This window comes from Castanea sativa, chromosome 9 (genome assembly GCF_040712315.1).
Source record: "Castanea sativa cultivar Marrone di Chiusa Pesio chromosome 9, ASM4071231v1".
Lineage (NCBI taxonomy): Eukaryota > Viridiplantae > Streptophyta > Magnoliopsida > Fagales > Fagaceae > Castanea > Castanea sativa.
In genome coordinates, this window is record NC_134021.1 from 324,877 (window position 1) to 348,965 (window position 24,089).

The 24,089-nt window shown below is 39.6% G+C and overlaps 1 protein-coding gene across 2 annotated transcripts; it reads left to right on the top strand.

Moving 5' to 3' along the window:
- Positions 1-13,336: 13,336 nt before the first annotated feature.
- LOC142610609 (ATP-dependent zinc metalloprotease FTSH 8, mitochondrial-like) lies at positions 13,337-21,886 on the top strand. Of its 2 annotated transcripts, XM_075782470.1 has the most exons (8): positions 13,337-13,584; positions 13,695-13,935; positions 14,044-14,115; positions 15,697-15,830; positions 16,601-17,086; positions 17,226-17,993; positions 19,325-19,552; positions 21,282-21,886. In XM_075782470.1, the coding sequence occupies exons 1-8, from the start codon at positions 13,525-13,527 to the stop codon at positions 21,756-21,758; spliced, it is 2,466 nt and encodes an 821-aa protein (XP_075638585.1). In that variant the 5' UTR covers positions 13,337-13,524; the 3' UTR covers positions 21,759-21,886. The 2 variants fall into 2 exon arrangements, with proteins under 2 accessions (XP_075638585.1, XP_075638586.1); XM_075782471.1 differs by lacking the exons at positions 13,337-13,584; positions 15,697-15,830 and having other exon boundaries at positions 13,796-13,935.
- The last annotated feature ends 2,203 nt before the right edge of the window (positions 21,887-24,089 follow it).

The following is a 24,089-nucleotide window of genomic DNA, read 5'->3' on the forward strand; positions in this document are numbered from 1 at the left end:
CATAAACCATACAACAACATAAAAAGCTCTTGTACAAATTAATCAAAACAAGACATAATTTAAGAAAAAAGCTTTCGTATGTTGCAAAATAAGATGTTAACACACGAACTCTTTCTCTTTCTACATTTGATTGTGTAGTACAACAATAGTTTTGTACCATATCAAAATATCAATTCAAAACCAAACAACACACATTCTTATCGTCATTAGTACATACAAAGAACCCTTTAATTTATAATGAATAAATAGTTTAGCCTTAAGAGGACTAAAGTTAAAACATCAAATCAAGAATTGATAACTTCCCATGTGTGAGAGAAATGATAAAGGTTGAGAAAATAGGATAGAGTTTTGAAGGGTATTTTTAGTAATTTACAAAGTAAGGATATTACGAGAACTTTGATTCAAAATTCATTAAAAAACTTTCCATTCAACTCAATTCCTTCCAATTTTAACAAATTAAAAAATAGCTTAGGAGGAAAGGAAATAAAATTGTACTCCTTCGTATTAAATTCCCAATGAGAGTAATAGGGGGAATATTCTTTAAAAATTCATTAAACTTCATTCTATTTACCATCCTAAACGAGTTCTTACTACTCTCTTACTTTCTTTGTTTTAACATTATCATATTTTGGAAAACGAGTCATTTTCCCATAAACATTTCAAGAACATCATCTTATGTTTTTGTGTTTGATAGCAACCTTGAAAATGAGCTTGAAATTATGAATCTTTACTCCTTTTTTTTTTTTTTTTTTTAAAGTGATGTGAGATATAATTGTTTTCCAAAAAGAAACTTCTATGATTAATTGACTGCTGGTAGTTGGAAGGTTTATAGCTGCAACTTTTTTTATGCCAAGTGGGGTTCAAGAGGATGCTGTAAGTGCACAATTGTACTCGGACCCAAAAACGAGTGTTGAGCTCAGGCCCAATGAGCATTATACAATAAAATTTGTAGAGAATGAATTTGAAATCTAGGTTAGAGATGTTGAAAGTTTGATTAACAGGCAAGAGTGCCACTGTCTATGCGAATGATAAACAAATATGACAAAGGGATCTCCTCGGACGTAAGCCGAGGACGAGTTGTATAAATATTCTCTTTCTATGCCCAAGTTTACAATTCTTAGTTCCTATTTTGTTTTCTCAGCAGAAAATGTCGATCCCCTTCTCTTTCCTCTCTCGTTTCATTGTATACTTCTCCTTCACTGGTTCATCCACGTGTCATACAAATCTTCTCCCTGGATACTTGTCACATCCGCCGCCACCTTGAAGTCTTCAAACAAATAGCAGGGAGGCTGAATCCTACTGTTCAGAAGTCATTTCCCCATTAATACGGTCAGAGAGGTAGATGCAGGGTCTTTAATGTAGTGGTAGCAGCATTTTCCTTAGATATTTCTCTCACATCCTCGCTTCTAGAGGATGCTTGGATCACCCTTTTACCCATCAGTTTTTTCCTAGAATTATGCCTTTAACCCGTTTAGCGAGTCCTAGGGTCATCGCCGGGCCTGTCCGACGAGACATTCCTCCTCGGACAGCTCCTCAGACCTTTACTGTACAGATTGACCTATGGGCGTGGAGGCTCTGATCAAAAACAAACTGGTACCAACCAACCAGGCCCAAAGCCCAAATATTTGTTTATGAGTTTTTACCCCCCACAATAGCCCCTCAAAACTTTATTTTTCCCACTCATCCGAGGAGAGAAATAGAGTCTTGATCCGACCAGAATACCTCCCACATGCTTTGTAAACTGCCACGCGTGTCTGGGTCATTTCGTTCCCTAAAAACGCTTCTAACGCTTCGAAACCCGGAATGCGCGCATTTATGACCGCAAGTTACATCCTGTTCCCCACGTTTAATGGTAAGATGGACATCCAACGGTCTAGGTTGCCCCTGAAAATTTTGAGCGAGACAAATTTAATTTCGAGGCCGCCTCCCGCACGTCAAAATGCCTGGAAACCCGTGCCTTCATTCATTTATTCAGAAATCAATCGTATCAAAGTGTCAATCACCACCTTTTCTCTCCAGAAGCTTGTGAAGAATCGCATAACTAACTCCCGTAAGTTTTCGCTCTTCTTTGTTCATTCCTTCTCGACTTCTGTCCTCGGCCACCATTTAAATTCCTCTTCTTCCTTTAAATTTCATCTTCGTTCTCACCAAATGGGTAGATTTAAATGTCTAGTTGATACTGAAGCTGGTATGGAAGGTTTTAGGGCCAAGTACCATATTCCCAAGGACGTAGGCTTAAGATACTGTCCAGTAGAAGCTGTAAGTAGTGCTAGGAGAGACGGTGAAGTCATTATTCCCATGATTGCCTTCATAGAAGGTGGGATGACTCTCCCTATGAGAAATGTGACTAGTGAATACCTTCGTAACCGTAGGTTATGCCCAGACCAGTATGCACCAAACGTGTTTAGGGTCTTAGGTAGTGTCGACGCTCTGTACGAGCAAATGGGCCTGGACCTTACATGGCACGACGTTGCCTTCATGTACGAGTGCCACAAACTCAAAAACGTAGGATATTACATTAAATCCCGATCTAGCATAGTTAGACTGATCTCCTGTCTTCCCAAATCCAACAAAGGCATGAAGGACGACTACCTCATCGCCTCAGGACACTGGTATGACGGTCCTCACTACCCAGTTGTATGGGGAGAACCAGGTGTGAATCCTTAGGCATTAGATTTACTAACCTATGATTCAACCCCATTGCCTTTACCATTTTTTTTAAAAAACTTTTATTGCATATTGTTCCTTTTTGTTTTGATGTTTATCATTAGTTTGACCATATTCTTCTTCTCGAATGTTTCTCCTTACAGATAAACAACACGTACGTGCACGCCTCAGCCTCTGCAACGTTGCCGACCTGAACCGTGTCCTTCGCTCGGAAGTATTCGTCAGTGAGGACCTACAGTTGAGAGCTGCCCACCTGATACTGGGATATGACCCCATATCGATGGACTTCCAAGAAATCGAAAACACCATCATCGCGAGAGATAAGCGACACAGAAGGATAGACGTGGCAAGACCAGGCTTCCTTTCCAACCGCGAAATTCCCGACGATCCTGCCACCATTCTATACACGCGCCCAATTGCAGCGATTCCCTTCTCGGTGCACTCCTAGACAACCGTCGTCCGAGAAGAGCAAGCGTCCTCGCAACATTCGTTGGACGAAGAGATAGACAACTTTCAACTCGAGGACGTCGAAAGGCCTTGAGGAAATCCATTTGTCATTCTTTCGGACGAGGAGCCCGAGCCTGCCGAGACTTCGGGGATACAAGGTTTGGTGATTGCCCATTCTGACCCTAGCTCCGAAGAAGAAGAGATGGACGCCTTAAAAGAACTAATGCACAAGAGAGGCGCAAGAGTCTCTCAAAAGGGAAAATGGGGGTCGCAAGTCCCTCAGTCCTTGCCCCCACCCCCTCCTCCCTCGGATCCTAAGCCTCCCGTTGTGGAGCCTAAGAAGAAAAGGAAAGGTGAGGCTGAGGAGGAAGATGGGGAGAGGCAGAAGAAGCAAAAACAACAACAACAACAACCCTAGCAACAAAAACTTAACAAGGGTAAGGGACGTGCCTCCTTAGTAGAAAACGGGAAAAATAGAGACCTTGCCGAGGTGCACCGTGCACCGGCTAATTGGTCTCCCGAGCTTATGCTGGACGGGGTACCAATCCCTTCCCAGTCTAACATTAGGGCGTTCCAACAAGGCCATGCTCTCCACTTGGCCAATGCCTTGGAACGTCCTCTTCTTCTACCCAAGGACATGGAGGCCCTAGACAAGATGAACCAGCCCCGTCTGTTCCTTTCGCTAAAAAGGGAGTTGGCCTTAGTAAGTATTTGAGTTTTATCCTCGTCCTGTATTTATGAGACTTGTGTTACTAATAGTGCATTTATTTTGATATTTCACCACAGGCCATCCAAGAAGTCTTTGCTACCGAGAAGTGGGTGGAAGATTCTCGGAAGAAAGTTAGACTTGAACTGGAGCTCCAGCTGGAGACCGAGAAGTCCTTAGGCCAGGCTCTTACGTAGAATGGGAAGCTAACTACGCAGTTGGCGGAGCTAAAAATAGAAAAAGATGGTGCCAAGGCTAGCCTAAGGACAATGAGGACCCAGGTGGAGGGGCAACGCAAGCTTCTTCGTCAGAGGCATGAAGAGTTATCCAAAGCTCAACAAGAATACTTCGACTTGAAAAAGGAGCTTGCCAGGATAAAGGACGAGGCTCGTACCTTCAAGGACTCCATGGAGGCCGCAAGGAAGGCCGCTTACAAGGAAGGGCTAGTAGGGGCAGAAAACCAGTTAACTGAGGAGTTCGTCGGGCTGTGCCGAGAGTACTGCCAGCAAGTTTAGGAGGAAGCCTTGAATGTGGCAGGGATTCCCTCAACTTCCGAGTTGAGGAAGCCCGTAAACGTTTTGCTTCCCCTAGACATCTAGGAGATAGAAGAACTTCCTCCTGTCGCCGCTGCCCCTGAGACAGCATCTTCCATGCTCCCTCCCAAGATCCTAGAGCCCATTCCTACTCCTACAGAACCTATAGGTTCCAATAAAGAAAATGAACAGGGTGATGGGGCCGAGGAGGCTAAGAGCCAAAGCGCCGAGCCTAATGTCCCCCCACCAGTGGCAACTGACAAGGGAAAACAAGTCTAGTCCTCTTTTGAAATGGAGCTAAAAAGCACAGAAGCTGCCAGCACTTCCGAGCAGAACCCCTCTTCTAAGGCTTAGGGTTTAGGCTATTTAGGACTTCTCTTTTTATTATGTATCAAATCTTTGAATTTTTGCTTTGTATGTACATTGACAGAAATTAATGACAAACTGTTTGGTTTGATTTTCATTTGCCTTGCAATTTTTAGTATAATAATGCTCATCAGCACAAAAATGAATGAATAGAACAATTAGCACCACTTGCAATATTTTAACTTGTCATGACTTTAAATAAAAGTAGACATACTTAGCTTATATTTTGCAAATCAGGACCCACGAACAAAACATATGTGAAACAGCAATATACAATCAAAAACTTAACTTAGAATTTAACTTGGGACAAAAAGCAATCCAAGTGTTTCATCAACTCCTCAGCACTGATGTGAAACTTTTTTTTTTTGCTAATGTTCTCAAAGTAAAGGGTTCAAAGACCCGACATAACCAAACTTCCTTTCTAGAACAAGTAGGATGCCAATTTTTACAAGGCATGTGGTCCGAGAGTCATACATGTCTAAGTTTCTAGTTAATACTTAGAAGCAGTAACTTGAAATGTTAATTTCCCCAAAGTAGAAGGTCTGTGAACCCAACATAACTAAGATTCTGTTTAACAAATGATAAGATATCAATTTCCACAAGGTATGTGGTCCGAGAACCATCCATGACCAAGTTTCTGTTTGACATTTGGTAAGATATCAATTTCCATAAGGTATGTGATCTGAGGACCATCCATGACCAGGTTTCTGTTTGACACTTAGAAATAGTAACATAAGATGTTAATTTTCCCCAAAGTAGAAGGTCTATGGACCCGACATAACTAAGGTTCTGTTTAACAAATGATAAGATATCAATTTCCACAAGGTATGTGGTCCGAGGACCATCCATGACCAAGTTTCTGTTTGACACTTCGAAATAGTAACATAAGATGTTAATTTTCCCAAAGTAGAAGGTCTATGGACCCGACATAACTAAGGTTCTGTTTAACAAATGATAAGATATCAATTTCCACAAGGTATGTAGTCCGAGGACCATCCATGACCAAGTTTCTGTTTGACACTTAGAAATAGTAACATAAGATGTTAATTTCCCTAAAGTAGAAGGTCTATAGACCCGACATAACTAAGGTTCTGTTTAACAAATGATAAGATATCAATTTCTACAAGGTGTGTGGTTCGAGGACCATCCATGACCAAGTGTCTGTTTGACACTTAGAAATAGTAACATAAGATGTTAATTTCCCCAAAGTAGAAGGTCTATGGACCCGACATAACTAAGGTTCTGTTTAACAAATAATAAGATATCAATTTCCATAAGGTATGTGGTTCGAGGACCATCCATGACCAAGTTTATGTTTGACACTTAGAAATAGTAACATAAGATGTTAATTTTCTCAAAGTAGAAGGTCTATGGACCCGACATAACTAAGGTTCTGTTTAACAAATGATAAGATATCAATTTTCACAAGGTATGTGGTCCGAGGACCATCCATGACCAAGTTTCTGTTTGACACTTAGAAATAGTAACATAAGATGTTAATATCCCCAAAGTAGAAGGTCTATGGACCCGACATAACTAAGGTTCTGTTTAACAAATGATAAGATATTAATTTTCACAAGGTATGTGGTCTGAGGACCATCCATAATCAAGTTTCTGTTTGACACTTAGAAATTGTAAGGGATAAACCCATGTACATATTGATAATTTTGAACGACGAATGACAAAAGTGATCTTTATTAATTATAATACCTCCGTAGGTTGTTTACATTCCAGGAGCGTTGCACAATTTTTTCATCTAGACCAGCTAGTCGATATGATCCTATGCCTGCTACAGAGATGATCCGATAGGGTCCTTCCCAATTTGGTCCTAGCTTTCCCCATGCTGGGTTTTTGGCAGTATCCACAACTTTTCTCAACACTAGATCCCCAAGCGCTAGTGGCCTTAGCTTCACATGGGCATCATACCCTCGTTTAAGCTTCTGCTGATAATAAATCATTTGGATCATAGCGGTCTCTCGCCGTTCATCAACCAAATCCAGGCTTTTCTCCAGGAGATCCTCATTACTTTCTAGGCTAAAAGAACTCGTCCTTAGCGTGGGGAAACTTGATTCTAAAGGTATCACCGTCTCGGCCCCATAAGTCATAGAGAATGGTGTTTCTCTAGTGGACCTGCGCGGCGTAGTCCGATACGTCCATAAAACATGTGGTAGCTCCTCTACCCATCTACCATTCGTGCCATCCAGCCTCTTTTTAAGTCCACTGACTATGACTTTGTTAACGGCCTCGGCCTGCCCATTTCCCTAAGGATAAGCTAGGGTGGAGTATCTGTTTGTAATGCCCATGTCACTACAATACTTCCTGAAAGCTCTACTATCGAATTGGACGCTGTTATCTGAGATAAGTGTGTGGGGTACCCCAAACCTAGTGATAATATTCTTCCAAATAAACTTCGTGGAGTCAATATCCTTAATATTTGCTAAGGGCTCAGCTTCGACCCACTTGGTGAAGTAGTCGGTTTTCACGAGTAGCCACCTTTTGTTTCCCATGGCCCTCGGGAAAGGCCCTACTATATCTAATCCCCATTGAGCGAAAGGCCAAGGACTAGACAAAGGATTAAGGACTCCCCCAGGCTGATGAATGTTGGGAGCGAACCTTTGGCATTAGTCACACTTTCTCGTGTAGTCTTGAGCTTCCCTCTGCATATTGGGCCACCAATATCCCTGAGTCAGAGCCTTATGGGCTAAGGACCTACCCCCAGTGTGGCTTCCGCAAATTCCCTCATGCAATTCTTCCAAAAGTGCCTCCATTGACTCAGGGTGTACACATAATAAGTATGGTCCGGAGAAGAAGTATTTATACAATTTCTGATCCTCGAATAGCCAGAAATGAGGCACCTTTCGACGAATCTTATGCTTCAGGCTTGTCCTCAGGAAGAATGTCGCTTTTTAGAAAAGATACCACAGGGTCAATCCAACTAGGTCCGGGTCTTATCAGATGGATATGGACGGCACTTGCAGTGATCAGAGTTGGTTCTAGCAAGTCTTCAACGAGGATAATCCTAGGCAAAAACTGAGCCGAGGATGTTGCCAAAGTGGCCAACGAGTCCGCATGTGTGTTTCCACCTCTAGAAACATGAGAAAGGATAAAGGAATCAAATTCGGATTGTAAGCATTTGACCTGGGTTAGGTACTCTTGCATTCTTGGATCCCTAGCCTCCATGGTCCCCGTCACTTGGCCAACCACTAACTGGGAATCCGAGAACATATGAACTTCCTTTCCCCCCATTCTACGTGCCATGTTCATGTCGACCAAGACCGCTTCGTACTCGGCCTCGTTATTAGTCGCCGAGAACGCTAATCTCAATGATTTTTCGAAGACAATTCCCCTAGGGGATACCAAAACAAGTCCGACACCAGACCCCCTTTGGTTGGCTGCCCCATCAACATACATGTTCCAAGTCAGTGGTCCTTTACTTGTGATCATGCCAACTAGTTTTTAATCCATGTGTGATTCCTTCGCAGTTTCTTCTAATGATGGTTCAGCGAACTCTGCCACCAAATCTGCGAGAACCTGGCCCTTGACCGAGGTGCGTGACATGTATTTGATATCGAAAGCTCCCAAAATAGTCCCCCACTTAGCTACCCTTCCCGAGTAGTCAGCACTTCGCAATACTGACTTGAAAGGCAGTTGGGTTAAAACCACCACAGTGTGGGACTGAAAATAGTGAGGAAACTTTCGCGTGGCATGGACTACAGCCAGAATTACCTTCTCTAAAGGCAAATAATGCACTTCAGCTTCATTCAAGGATTTGCTGACATAATAGACCGGTCTCTGTACCCCGCCGTCGTCCCTTATAAGGACCAAGCTGACTGCATGGACAGCCATAACTAGGTATGCAAACAAGATTTCATCAACCTTTGGCCGAGACATAATGGATGGCCAGGAAAGATATTCCTTAAGTTGTTGGAAAGCTAAAGCACACTCCTCGGTCTACTGAAATTGTTTCCATTTATTCAACAGTTGGAAAAAAGGTCTGCACCTTTCAGCTGAGCGAGAGATAAACCTGTTGAGGGCGGCGGTCATCCCGGTCAATTTCTAAACTTCCTTTGGATTTCTAGGTGGTTGTAAGCCTTGGATGACTCTAACCTGCACCAGATTCACCTCTATCCCTCTATGAGTCACCATGTAGCCTAGGAACTTTCCGGAACCCACCTCAAAAGAACACTTTGAGGCGTTGAGGCGCAGCTTGTACTTTCTAAGTATTTGAAAGGTGTCGTCCAAATCATTCACGTGTGTGGGTATTGTCTTACTCTTCACTACCATATCGTCCACATATATCTCAATGGTCTTTCCGAGTTGCGACTCAAACATTCTGGTCATCATCCTTTGGTAAGTAGCCCCTGCGTTCTTCAATCCGAACGGCATCACTTTATAGTGATAGTTCCCTGTTGGAGTAATGAAAGCAGTCTTCTCCTGATTGTCCGCCGCCAATGGAATTTCGTGATAACTCTGGAAAGCATCTAAAAAGCTCATCCGAGGATGTCCGACCGTGGCATCCACAAGCTGATCGATGCGTGGCATCGGAAACGAGTCCTTTGGGCAAGCTTTGTTTAGATCGGTAAAGTCCATATATACCCTCCACTTTTCGTTCTTCTTTTTCACCACAACTGTATGCGCCAACCACTCCGGGTAGAAAACTTCTTTAATAGCCCCAGCCCTTTTGAGCTTGAGCACTTCTTCTTTAACAGCCTCAGAATGTTCTTTGGAGGAATGCCGAGGTGGCTGCCTCCTAGGAATAACTGTAGGGTTGACATTCAAGTGATGACAAATGAAGCTTGGGTTAACCCCCAGAGCCTCATAGGGATCCCAGGCAAAAATATCAATATTGTCCTTTAAAAACTTCACCAATTCCATCTTCTCTTGGTGTGGTAACCGTATACCAACTTGAAAGAACCTTTCGGGGTCATCGGCTATGAGAAACCTCTCCAAATCTTCACACATGGCTTCCTCTACTGTCACCGCATCGGGCGCATCTAGAGTCGTTAATTGCTATAAGTCCTTCATAACCGAGGCCGAGGACTCTGATTTGGCTTGATGCAATACTGTAGCCGATATGCATTGCCTTGCCGCTGCTTGGCTGCCAAGGATTTCTTCGATGAGTCCTCCCGAAGGGAATTTTAATTTAACGTGCAAAGTTGAGGAGACAGCACCCAAAGCGTGCAACCAAGGCTTGGCAAGGATGACCGTGTATGGGGAATATGCGTCAACCATAATAAAATCCACATCGACCGTTTCCTAACCAGACTGTACAGGCAATCGAATTTTTCCATTTGGTATGACAGCCTTCCCTTCGAAGCTTATCAGGGGGGGAGTCATAAGGAGTGAGATCTTCTAGTTTTAACCTTAGCCCCTTGAATAAGTCGGGATACATAATATCCGCGCCGCTGCCTTGATCGATCATCACCCTTTTGACGTCGTAATTGCCTATCCTCAAAGTGACCACCAGAGCGTCATCATGAGGTTGGATGGTCCTAACCTTATCCTCCTCTGAGAATCCCAAGACAGGCACATCCCCTTTAATCCTCTTCGGCTTCGAGCCTGACTCCTCGGCTTGAGAGTGTGACACTGCCATGACCCTGGTAGGACAGGAATCGGTCCTGCCAGGTGCAGCGAAGATGACGTTAATCGTTCCTAAGGGCGGCTAAGACGAGTTGTTCTTCTGATTATTTGAGCCTGACTGACTGCCTTGCCCGTTAGGTTGGTATAGGTGCTGCTTCAACTTCCCCTCGCTAACAAGCTGTTTCAGATGGTTCTAGAGGGTCCGACAATTTTCGATAGTATGACCCACATCCTGATGGTACTGGCAAAAAAGATTCAGATTCCGCTTCGTAGGGTCCCCCGCCATCTTACAGGGCCATCTAAAGTAGGGTTCCTTACAGACTTTCTCCAGCAGTTGGTGCACTTGTTCTTGGAATATAGTATTAACTGCTTGAGGAGTGGCTGAGCCAGACTGCCCAGAGTAATCTCTCCTCGGCTTATTATTGTGATACCTGTCCGACCTGAAATTCCTTCTCTCCTACAGGATAACCTTCGCCTTACCCTTACCCTACTGTTGATCTTCCTTAACCCTTTTGTACTCGTCAATACGGTCCATGAGGCGACATACACTCCGTACGGGCTTTTTGGTCAAGGATTTTCTCAAGTCGTGATTAATGGGACGGCCCACTTTAAAAGTATTGATCGCCACCTCGTCAAAATCTCCATCTATCTCGTTGAACATCTCCCAATACCTGTCGGAGTATGCTTTCAACGTCTCACCCTCCCTCATGGCCATAGATAATAACGAGTCCAACGGTCAAGGAACTCTGCTGCATGTAATGAACTGAGACGCGAATGCCCTAGTAAGTTCCCTGAACGAACCGACAGACCCTGACTTTAGTCCATTGAACCATCTCATAGCAACAGGTCCCAAGCTAAAAGGAAAGACTTTGCACATCAAGGTTTCATTGTGAGAATGCACCACCATCCTCTGATTAAAGTGGCTCACATGTTCCATCGGGTCTGTCTGGCCATTATAAATGGTGAAGGTGGGCTGGGTGAACCGCTTGGGGAGCCTTCCATTCTCAATCCTGCGTGAGAAGGACGATTTGAAGAGTTGGTGTAACGCTCGGCTCATAGCGTCGTTCCCCAAGCCCCTAGAAGGGAGTTTCCGATGCTTACGACCCGGTAGGTCATCCTCTTCGCAAGAGAAAGTTTCGCTGGGGGGGAGTCCTAGACCTTGAAGTGTAACTGCCTCCCCGGGATTCCCCTGAAGAAGGATTGGATGGGGGTGAAACCCGCCTTCGTCTGACACGGCCCAACCTCTTCTTAAGGTGGTCAATCTCCCTCTGCATGGCCTTGGCATCATCCTCATGGGTGGCACTGCCTCCACCATGCGTATGACTCGCATCAGGACTCTCAAAAAGATCTTCGGGCTGCGATCTCTGAGATTCTGCATGGTGTGAACCCAAACCTGCCATGATGTTCCAATTCCTTCAACGCTAGATTTCCCACAGACGGCGCTAATTGTAAGTGCATAATTGTACCCGGACCCAAAAACGAGTGTTGGGCTCAGGCCCAATGAGCCTTATACAATAAAATTTGTAGAGAATGGATTTGAAATCTAGGTTAGGGATGTTGGAAGTTTGATTAACAGGTAAGAGTGCCACTGTCTATGCGAATGATAAACAAATATGACAAAGGGATCTCTTCGGACGTAAGCCGAGAACGAGTTGTATAAATATTCTCTTTCTATGCCCAAGTTTACAATTCTTAGTTCCTGTTTTGTTTTCTTAGCAAAAAATGTCGATCCCCTTCTCTTTCCTCTCTCGTTTCATTATATACTTCTCCTTCACTGGTTCATCCACGTATCATACAAATCTTCTCCCTAGATACTTGTCACGTCCACCGCCACCTTGAAGTCTTCAAACAAATAGCAGGGAGGCTAAATCCTACTGTTCAGAAGTCATTTCCCCATTAATGTGGCTAGGGAGGTAGATGCAAGGTTTTTAATGTGGTGGTAGCAGCCTTTTCCTTAGATATTTCTCTCACATCCTCGCTTCTAGAGGGTGCTTGGATCACCCTCTTACCCATCAGTTTTTTCCCAGAATTCAGCCTTTAACCCGTTTAGCGAGTCCTAGGGTCATCGTCGGGCCTGTCCGATGATACATTCCTCCTCGGACCTTTATAGTACAGATTGACCTTTGGGCCTGGAGGCCCTGATCAAAAACAAACTGGTACCAGCCAACCAGGCCCAAAACCAAAATGTTTGTTAATGAGTTTTTACCCCCCAAAGATGCCAACATATTAAATTTTCAATGAAGTACAAGAAAATTAAAAGATGGGAAATCAAAGTAAAGTAGCAAAGAAGTTGTGTCCGTAATGATGTGTTTAGAAAGGGACTATGATATAGTGAATTAACGAAGAGGGAGAGAAAAGATGAAAGGAAATGGTGCAAATTTATAAGAATTGAGAGTGAGATATTTATGGTAGAAGGAGACTAAGGGTGAAACAGAGAATTTACCATGAAGTGACCTCATGATTCTTAACTTATTATTATTGTCATTAGATGTCAATTAAGACTAAGTGTGCGTTTGGCATTGATGAAATTTGTCAGCTTATTTTACTTTTCAAAATTTTTTTTACAACTATTCAGAGGTCTCAGTACACTTTTTGGTACAAAACATGGATCTCATTGTATTATTTCAGCTAACTTTTACCTTTATTTACAGTATTTTCATTAAAAAATTTTCAATTTCAGCAAAATAAGAGCATGTGGTTCACCTTCTATCTTCTCTTCTCTAGTAGCTTTGGTTTGAAATACTCACATAGAAGGTCCAATTGAAATTGGGCCGTTTGAGAGAAACCCAGAGGGCCCCTGAAAGCCAATGTCAAAGAAACTTCATGCAGTGGGCCTGCTTGAGAATAATTTTTATGTTATAAATCCTGATTCCTTTCTTTGTATTAAAATTCAGCATAATATTAATGGCTAAACAGACCTACGCAAATGGCGTATCTATGCTCCTTTCCCAAGGGCATTCGAGTAATTTAGACAAAAAAGAAGGCGGTCTCTAATAAGTACGGTTATTCACAGAGGTCCAATTCCATTTATAGCTCACTCCCCAGCTCCTCTTAATACCTCTCCCACGCAGATTGATATATAGCTCATTCCATTTATTTTTCAATTTCCGGAGCATAGTTAGAAATTTTCTCGGCAACCAAACAGGGTCTAATACTCATTCAAGTACTATTACACTATATACACAACACAAGCGTCAACCAATTCATGTACCGATCATCGATACAATGATTTTCTCAAGGATCGGACGCTCTCTTTTTCGCTCCACTCGTTCCTCGTTCCAAAGAGTAAACTTTCTCTCCCTCTCTATCTTTTGAATAAAGAAAATTTATGCTATTTTTAGATGAGATATTTATGATTTTTGGTGTAAAAAATCAAACTTTGTTTGGCTGCGCAGAATTTAAATTCTGGTAACTATACTGAGAGGAGTTTGTTACCGAACGAATCGCATTTGTCCTCTTCGGGAAGTGCGTGCATTTCACGTCTCGATGGTGGATTAGGGCTTGTGAGGGGCTTCGTCACTTCCTTTGGAGCCGGGAAGCAGCTCGTTTCGAATTCGTACTTATCGAATTTCAGTTCCGTCATCGCAAACCCTAGGGTTCGCCGATTTTTCTCTAGCGAAGCGCCCAAAAAGAAAAGTAAATCAATGATTAGCGTCTCTGATTTTTCAATCAGTTTTTTTTTTTTTTTTTTTTGAAAAGAAAATTTTCAATTTGTTTATTTTGAATAATTTGTGAATGTAGTAGAATATGAAAATTACTACCCGAAGGACAGGAAGGAAGTTCCGAAAGGGAAAGGACAGAAATCCGAGTCGAAAGGTAAGGTCTAATGCTTTTTTGTGTAATATATGCTAAATTGTGTTGAACATTGATCAATTCTATTGTGAATTTTCGTTCGGGGTTTGCGTTTATACTACTAATATATATTTGTTCGCAAGCTCAACCGGTTAAAGGTATCAGAAATTGTATCTTTAGATTAGAGATTGTAGCTTTTAGGTTAGATTTTCTCTACATATTTTCCACATTTGCTTTTGTGTTTTTAGTAATTAGTTAGTTTGTTAACTAGTTGGTTAGTCTTTTTTTAGTTAGTTTTAGCTGTGTTTACTATTATGTATAAGAGTGCTTAGTGATGGCAATTTTGCACATCAATAATACCAAGAAGTTTATTTATCACTCTCTCTATTTTCTGACAAAATGTGATTGTTGATGGGATTTAATTAACAATGATTATAGTTTGTTTTTTTTAAAATATTTTTGATGATTTGATTTAACCATTGCTTATCAAAAAAATATTTTTGATAATTTGATAGTTGGGAGAGGGGGATTTGAACCTAGCTATAATGCACGGATACAGCAGTTTTGCTGCTCACTTGCTCAGTGGCCTGGGCTTTTAGCCTTATTGCCCTTAGGCCTTAATTATGTTGCTATATATTGTTTGTTTTGACTTGAGTTACCTGCTGACTTTGGAATTTATTAGGATATATATTGCATCATTGTGGCCTGTGGACTTGTGAGATATTGATATAGTGATACAATATAATATTGTTTGTTGGTTAGCCACTGTGATATACTATTGCACACTTGTTTACTGTTATTCTGTTATATAGTTTATATTTATTGTTCATGAAATTCGTAGGTAAAATGAATACCCAAAAAGTGTCTGATAAATTTGCCAATAATCAGTCTCAGTCATTGTATTTGAGACAACATTTTATAATGTCATTGTCCTTGTTTGTTGTTTAGTATTGCCTTTAAATTAAATTTAGATATGTTTTCAAGCATTTTATTGTTGTTAATTTTAAAACTTAAAATAAACTTAAATTATGTACAAAAATATTTAAATATACCTAAAGGTAAATATTAATTAATTTCCGTATCTCCGATGTATCAAATCATAGGCTTTTCAAAAAATGTTGTATCCCCGTACCCATACCCTTATCGTACCAATACCCATATCCATACTCATGCATTGTAGGAACCTAGGCGTCTCCATTTGAAACCTGCTAGTTGAGCTACAAGGCTTCTGGCAGTTGGTTTTGTTTGAGTATTGCTAATACTTTCCTTCAATCATCCCTTATATGATACTGGTGGTAGGTGTACTTTGTTGTTGAAATGTTGCTGTGGCAAACTAGAACTGTGGAGTCAGTGTTAATGTCATATAGATGATGCTGGTGATAGGACTGGCAGCTAAATATGATTCCAAGACCAACAATTCGTTGTACAGCTTCATTCTAGTCCTTAGTTTGAGGCAGAACTGCATTTTCAATGTTCATTTGGTTTACAGCAGCATGTTCTCTATTTGCTTCTGATCTTTTTTTTCTTTTAATTATAATTTTAAAATTTTAATGCTAAAGTGTCATTTGTGGTCGTATGATGTTCATATTTTGTGTACCTCTCTAGGGGACTCAAATAGTGGTGATCATGGGAATTCCCAGGAGAACTTGGTGAAGCAGTTTCAAAGTTTAATCACTCCATTACTGTTCATTGCCTTTATCTTTTCATCAGTTTTATTCAGTCCTCGTGATCAAAAGCAGGTCAGATTGTTCGGTACTATTTCAGCAACGAGTTTATTGGTTTCTAGTAGATGTGTAGATTGCATTAAGTTACTGCCTTTGGTGAATTAAGGTCACCTACCAGTATTTGTCTGTTGTCATCAGGTTTACCATACATACCAATCTAATGGATATTTGAAATAGTTGGTATGCATAGTAAACAATTTATATTTCATTTTACTTGTATGCACCATGGTCAATGGCTCCATGCTTCCTTCTTCTGGCTGCTGATAAAATATTATTGCACCTTCCTTTCCCTCCTATTGGTATATGTGAGTGTTAATGATTTTGGTGTTTGACTTTCCAATGATATTTGTTTGGAGTCCAACTTCTGCACATTACTGATTAATCTTTAGTCTTTTTAATTTTAATGTAGGCATGCAATGAATGACCTCTTTTAACTTGATGATCTTGAATGTTGTAATATTATTATTGGATGAAGAAAGAACTTTGTGGTATTGAATATTCTTGAGTGTCTGTTTGGCTTGAGCTCATAAACTCAACTTTTAGCTTTTAGCTTTTATGTACAATGTTTTACTTTTATGTATAATTTTTTAAAACCTCACTTCTTTTAAATACAAGTATACTTTAGCACACTTTTAGTAAAAAGCCTAGATAAGTTGTTCCCAAATGGACACTGTTCCCCCTCTAGATATGGATAAATTATTTCTAATTGTTTCTGATTTGTCTTTTGGTTTTTGTAATATTTTATTCCTATAACTCTTTGATAGCTTATTGATGTCTTTGCTCAGATTAGCTTCCAAGAATTCAAAAACAAGCTACTTGAACCTGGCCTGGTGGATCGCATTGTTGTTACAAACAAATCAGTTGCAAAAGTGTATGTGAGGAGCTCACCACGTGTTAAAAATCAGACCAATGACGATGTTGCCCAAAGTCCTATCAATGGTACCCCTACAAATGGAAATGCAAGCCAGTATAAATTCTATTTTAACATTGGAAGTGTTGAATCTTTTGAGGAGAAGCTGCAGGAAGCGCAAGAAGCATTAGGGATTGACCCTCATGATTATGTTCCTGTAACATATGCTTCTCAAGTGAATTGGTACCAAGAATTGATGAGGTTTGCGCCAACAGTATTGCTTTTAGGATCCCTTTGGTTCATGGGGCGAAGAATGCAAAGTGGATTTGGTGTTGGTGGTTCTGGTGGAAAAGGTGGCCGTGGAATATTCAACATTGGAAAAGCTCATATTACAAAAGTGGATAAGAACGCAAAAAACAAGGTTATTCTGGGGTTCCGTTACTCCACTTTGCATTATCACATTTATTGTATCTTATCTTGTTTTTCAAAATGATAGCAAATGAAATTCAAGAGAGCTAATCAGCATGATCATCCCTTTTGAATTCTCATATGGTGTCCAGGTATATTTTAAAGATGTAGCTGGCTGTGATGAGGCAAAGCAAGAAATCATGGAGTTTGTTCATTTCCTCAAGAATCCAAAGAAGTATGAGGAATTAGGAGCGAAAATTCCAAAAGGTGCACTTCTTGTGGGCCCTCCAGGCACTGGGAAGACGCTTCTTGCAAAGGCAACTGCAGGTGAATCTGCTGTCCCTTTTTTATCTATATCTGGGTCAGATTTTATGGAAATGTTCGTTGGTGTTGGGCCATCAAGGGTTCGAAGCTTATTTCAAGAGGCAAGACAATGTGCACCCAGTATAATATTTATTGATGAGATAGATGCAATTGGTCGGGCTAGGGGGCGTGGAGGTTTCTCAGGTGGAAATGATGAGCGTGAAAGTACTCTCAACCAATTACTTGTAGAGATGGATGGTTTTGGAACCACTACAGGAGTTGTTGTACTTGCTGGTACAAATAGGCCCGACATTTTAGATAAAGCCTTGTTGAGGCCTGGTCGGTTTGATCGTCAAATTACAATTGATAAACCTGACATCAAAGGTCGTAATCAGATTTTTCAAATTTATCTGAAGAAGCTGAAACTGGATCATGAGCCATCATACTACTCTCAAAGGCTTGCTGCCCTTACTCCTGGATTTGCTGGAGCAGACATTGCTAATGTTTGCAATGAAGCTGCTTTAATTGCCGCGAGGAATGAGAGTGCAGTGATTACGATGGAACATTTTGAGGCAGCTATAGACAGAGTTATAGGTGGTCTTGAAAAGAAGAACAGGGTAATCTCTATCTCATGCATGTACTTGTTTATATAGAACATTGTACTAATGTTGTATGCATATACTCAGTATGACTGCCGTACCCTCGGAAAAAGCAGTTGACTCTGGGTGTATATTTTTTACTAATCTCCAAAGCTACATTTCAAATTGATTTGATTTTATTATTAGTTTATATGTTAGAAGCGTTCCCAAATTTTCTCACTTAAACTATCTCTTGGTAGAAGTTGAGTATTTTGCAGAACATATTACTCTATCAAGCTCTTAATCTTTGACTTGTAAAAGCCCTTTAACCTAGAACTCATTATTAAATGTACTGAAAAAAGACTTCTTTCTGGGAATTTGAAGTCTCTAAAGAATTTTATTGTCTGATGTCAAAAGTGAAAACAAAATCTTAAATGAAAGAAAACCAGAACTCTTTTTTTCTCTTGTCTTCTTTAGTTTAGTTCATTAGAGTTTTGCAACAATTTGCAGCCTCTAATTCTGTGACAACAGCTAAAGAGTTCTCCCAGTGTTTTAAGCCTCAAGCCCACTGACAGATAAGGAAAGGAAGGGATAGATTAATCACTAAGAGCAAAAGCTCACTGGCTAGCTTTAGTCACTTTAGTGAGCTCTTTCCCGGGTGCTGCCATTTTTTTACCTTGTTGGGAGGCCCTGGTTTCAAATCTTTCTCAAATGTGCTTGTTAGGATCCTCCAGTGACCAAACTATAGCCTATAAATGACAGTGGCTTTGTGTACATTTCACAAACACTAAACTATAGAGAGAATTGAATTTTAAATATGATATTTGTAAGTTATGACAAATTAGATTTCAAGGGTGAAAGGGCATCATTTTTTGAAAGTTTTGCTATTTAAGCAGAGAAAAAAAAAGTTTTTTATTGATACTGGTCTATAGTTCTGAATGGGAGTACTGGAATAGTTGCCACCCCACAGTAACCTGGTTGGTTCATATTTTACTTATTTCTCATCTGGAGTATTTGCCATCGCCCACTGACTTGGTTGGTTGATGTTTACTTCTTTGTAAATGAGTTGATTTTTTTGTCTCTGTGTAAGTGTTTTTCAGACTTTAAGTGTTGAAAAACTTAACTTTTTTGAGGTTAACAACCAAATATTAAAAGATAGCTGCATAAATGTTGGCATATGGAATAATTCTGTTAACTGCTGACGGCAGCAGTTGATTTGGCGATGGACCTGCAGTGTATTGTAAATTCCTGTGTGCTGATGGCATCAGTAATTTGATGGTGGACTTAAACTCTTAACAATAAAGCCATTAGCCATTATTAAGTCCATTTTTTTTTAAGACATGTTAACCACTACCCATTTCTTTCTGCAGGTAATAAGCAAGTTGGAACGGCGTACTGTTGCTTACCATGAGTCTGGTCATGCTGTTGCTGGATGGTTCTTGGAACATGCTGAACCCTTGCTTAAAGTTACCATTGTTCCCCGTGGTACTGCGGCACTGGGTTTTGCTCAATATGTTCCCAATGAAAATCTATTAATGACCAAAGAGCAGCTCTTTGATGTGACTTGCATGACCCTCGGTGGTCGAGCTTCTGAGCAGGTGATTTTACTGATCCTCTTTCCCTTCTTTCTGCATTTTTTCTGGTTGAGTTAGTGGGGACTTGCTTAAAAGTGGTACATACTGATCTATTATCAGGGTATGTATATGCACTTTTTCAAAGAATTTCTCTTAATTGAGATTTTGAAATACAGTTTAGCTTCAACTCTTCAATTGACAAATATAGTGAGCCATGAGGTGTGGGTCTGAACTATGTTGTGCATAATTTATCTACCATGTGATTGGTTGTACGTAATGTACTTCGTTTCTCTTTCACTAATGTTATTGTGTTTTCGTTCTTATGGTTTTTATTTATCGATAGATAATGATCATTTTCATTGCTTAGAAGCTGTAAGGAATGTAACTTTCAGGTTCTGAAATTATATGAGATTCTAATTTTCCTCCTCTTTTCCAGTGACATCTTGGCAATAAACAGAGCATAGAACTTTATATGTTTGTGTCTGCGTGTAGAAAGTTGATAAGACCACTAGCACAAAGTAGTTTTGTAAAAGTTTTTATTTATTTATATAGGTAATGAATGTTCCATGACAATTGATTGAAGAGCTATGTCTATTTCATCCCCTCTCCCCTGAATCTCTCAACAATATTTGGATGTTTAAGTAGTTAGTGTGAACAGACACTATTTCGGTCTTTAAATGGTTATTCTTTTACAATTACATTACCAGTCAAAAAAGGATGAATTTTTTTGGCATCTAGCTTTATTTTTGGAACATCTTAGTTAGTTGTCAAGTTTGCAAAACTATTTAGCAAACTAGCACTTTGGGCTCTGAAACTCGAGTTCAAAAATGGAACTTGAGACTCTAAAGACTCAAGTTGCAAGTGGTGGCAATCTAATGTGGAAGAAAATCCATGCGGAACTCGAGTCTCTAAGACTTGAGTTCCTGCGTTTTCTGCCGTTCTCTGTTCTTCTTTGTCGGATCTGCTCGGATTTCTTCGTTGGATCTACTTCTTCTTCTTCCTCAGATTTACTTTTATAGAATTCGGGTTCCATGTGGATAAATTATTCCATGCCAGCACTACAAATCAAGTCTCAAAGACTCGAGATGCTAGTTTACAAACTAGTTTCAAAAACGTGCTTACTAACAAAATGTTTCAAAAATCATGTTAAATGGCAAATTTCCTCCAAAAAGGATAGAACATGAAACTTAAGACTGAACTTGAAAGAGTGAGGTAGAGAATGAGGTTGTGGGTTCAAGAACCACCAGGTGCATCCTATTCCCAATATAAAAAGACTCAACTCTTGAGGTTTAGATCTAGACAGTAGGGAATGTCAATACTTTGTTTCTCACTTTCTTCATGTGAAATATTACCTTTTGTGGAACATATCATTCCTTGCAGAAGAAAGGGGGGAAACAGAAATTTCTAATTTCCTGGATGCTGTGTTTCCCTGTAGTTTAAAATCTGATATGTATATATTATCCATTTCATGAATACCATGTGAACGGTACTTAAACAGGGAGATCATAATGTTTATAATTATCACATCATTTGTTATTTGTGGTATATGTGTTTTAACTTTTAAGTATACATACATTAAAGCAATTTTGTGCAATGGCCAACATATAAGGCCGTGGTTAGTAGGTATTGAGCTGGTCTGCCTTTATAGGCCCACTTTTCTTTAAGTATAGAAACTAGGTTATGTTTGGCCATGATTGATAAAATTCTCATTGAGCCATTTAATTATGGTACTGTGATATTTCTCTTGGATCAGGTTTTGTTGGGGAAGATCTCAACTGGAGCCCAGAATGACTTGGAGAAAGTGACCAAGATGACCTATGCCCAAGTTGCAGTTTATGGTTTCAGTGACAAGGTAGGTCTTCTTTCTTTTCCTCAAAGGGATGATGCATTTGAGATGACCAAGCCCTACAGCAGTAAGACTGGTGCAATTATCGACGGGGAAGTTAGAGAATGGGTGGGTAAGGCCTATGATCGCACCATTCAGCTTATAGAGGAGCACAAAGAGCATGTAATGCAGGTAGCAGAGCTTTTGCTTGAAAAGGAGGTCCTTAATCAAGAAGACCTGGTTCGAATATTAGGGGAGCGCCCGTTCAAGTCAAGCGAGCCCACAAATTATGATAGGTTTAAGCAAGGGTTCCAAGATGAAGATAAGGAGCCGAAAGAGACCACAGAGGCTGGCACAGTGGATGGCAGGTCATCACCTTTGGAACCAGATGTTGTCCCGGCATAGCTCTTCATAAGGCTTGTGGTTGTATAAATTAAATTTTTTTGACGTTAAAATTCTTTCATTAGCCACATGTATCTGAACCAACTTGTAAATATCTTCTAAGGGAAGTAAAAAATCAATTGTTAACTCAATTGTAGTCTCTTATTATCGAATAAGAAATTGGGAGTTTAATTTTACTTACACAAAAAAATAAATAACATCATAATTATTATGGAGCCAATGTTGGTTGAAATACTATTGTATTTATTTAATATATATACTATTCCAAAACACTGGGCTTTGAATTGATTTATACTCTGGTGGATGTGACGGTATACAACATTGGATGGTGACTTACTCTTTGACGAATGCTGCGGTAGACTCCCTTTCAAAGTAAGGATTTCGTGGTGACTAATTTTTTGACTTTACATCATTTGTCATTGACGATGGATGATGAAAGTTACGCACTTTGGGGCTTTTGTTTCTTTGGAATCACGCTACCTATATGTGGCTTTGGTTTGTGTTATACAACTGTACGCATAAATATGATTGATATAATTCCCAATTTGCATTCAAGTGTGTGCCGCATGTATTTTTTGACCCCACTTTAAGTTCACAAAACAAGTGGTGAATGACTGACTGAATGAGAGATGAGAATGAATGCAAATACACTCACTCGGATTTGGACCGTCCAGAGTGGGTCTTTAATGTTTAAGCAAAGTGTGTGGGTGCGGTTGTGTCCCTTAAAGCTCTAGCATTGCTCTATTGGATTAAAGTAGATTAAAGCTAGACTTTTGGAATAAATACTATTATAAGTGTGTTTGGATAATGTTTATTTTATTGAAAATAATAAAAAAAATATTTTCTGATTACTGTTCATTATTGTTCACTACTTTTAGAAATGTTCATTTGTCTATTTGCACTGAGCTGAAAAAAAAAAAGAAAAAAAGAAAGCAGACGTGAGACGTGGACCTCGCAAACCAAACAAATCTTAAGTTTCTTTAAAATCTTCTTTTCTCTTTTCCGTGTGTATTAAAAATATTTAGTATACTAAAAAAAAAAAATGATTAAAGCTATAATTTTTTTTTTTTTGAGAGAGAGTTTTAACCTATAGCGTCCGCTCCTGATGATAGCTCTTTATCATCAGACCAAGACACCAATCAGTTTTTGGTGTAGGTGGGAATTGAACCCTAAACCTCTTATTCAACTGTCAAAGACTTTACCAGTTAAGATAGCTAAAATCTATGTTAAAACTCTAATTTTGTTCGTCGGAACACAACAAAATCTTTTACTTCATTGAAGTCTCTCAACCTCAAATTGTAGCTGGCGGCATTTAAATATATTTCATGATTTGATGATAGATAGATTTTACTGAACATAGGAGGCCGAAAGTATTCTTCAGGACGGGACGTGGCAGAGAGAGTTGATTTTTTTGTAGTATCACAATTTATTTTACAATTTTTTCGTTACAACTTTGACGTAACAGAATATGAGTAATTAATAATTATTTACAGGTAAATTTATTATTTTTTATACCAATCACACTCTATTATGTCACAATTGTAATAAGAAGTTGTAAAAAAATTTATAGTTCTAGATTTTATTTTATTTTTAGTTTAAATGTCTTAATAGATGCCAGGGAGATAGTTGTCCTTTGGTCATTGAATCTAACCGCATGAATTTTCTGCAAATAATCTCTCTTTTTATTCTTTTTTTTTTTTTTTTTTAATGTCCATTGGGTGGAGTCCCAACTCCGTCCTCCTCTCACATAAAGACAATTCCCACTTGTAGGTTTTGTCCGCTTCAATGAGAGGCAGGCGGACTGTACTCTCGACTGAATAATTTTTAGGCTATACAGGCATATTCCCATGCTTACAATTTTATTTTATTTTATAGTTTTTTTTTTGCACAATTTATTGAATTGGTCGATTGTAAGTTAAAAAACAGTAGCGGAAATATGTAAAAGTGATGGTCCATCAGTTATAATGGATAACTTCAACAAGTTAAAATATAAATTATATCTCTAGATTTATTATATCGTTGTATGGAGAGGGAAGGAGAACTTTACCTAACTAACATAATATTCTAGGAGTTGAGCAAAGTATCAATATATGCAAGGTTTTGTAATCTGGTATAAAAAAAAAATTAAAAAATTTTAAGTTTAATAATAATTATAGTTTGCAGTTCATCAACATCCATTATCAAGGGTCTAACAAATTTCTTTTTGTTTAACAAAATTGGAACATTTTTTGCTTTATATCCTACTTTTGTTTCTCTACCATCAACTCCTGTGTTAATAATGATTATTAACACCGCCCCGAACAACACCCCCCACCCCCCCCAAAAAAAAAAAAA

Excerpts from the sequence above, each read along its gene's own strand:
- LOC142610609 (XM_075782470.1), top strand. The coding sequence starts at position 13,525 with ATGATTTTCTCAAGGATCGGACGCTCTCTTTTTCGCTCCACTCGTTCC. Across the intron at positions 17,994-19,324 it reads GTCTTGAAAAGAAGAACAGG|GTAATAAGCAAGTTGGAACG; the intron begins GTAATCTCTATC and ends TTCTTTCTGCAG. Across the intron at positions 19,553-21,281 it reads GTGGTCGAGCTTCTGAGCAG|GTTTTGTTGGGGAAGATCTC; the intron begins GTGATTTTACTG and ends CTCTTGGATCAG.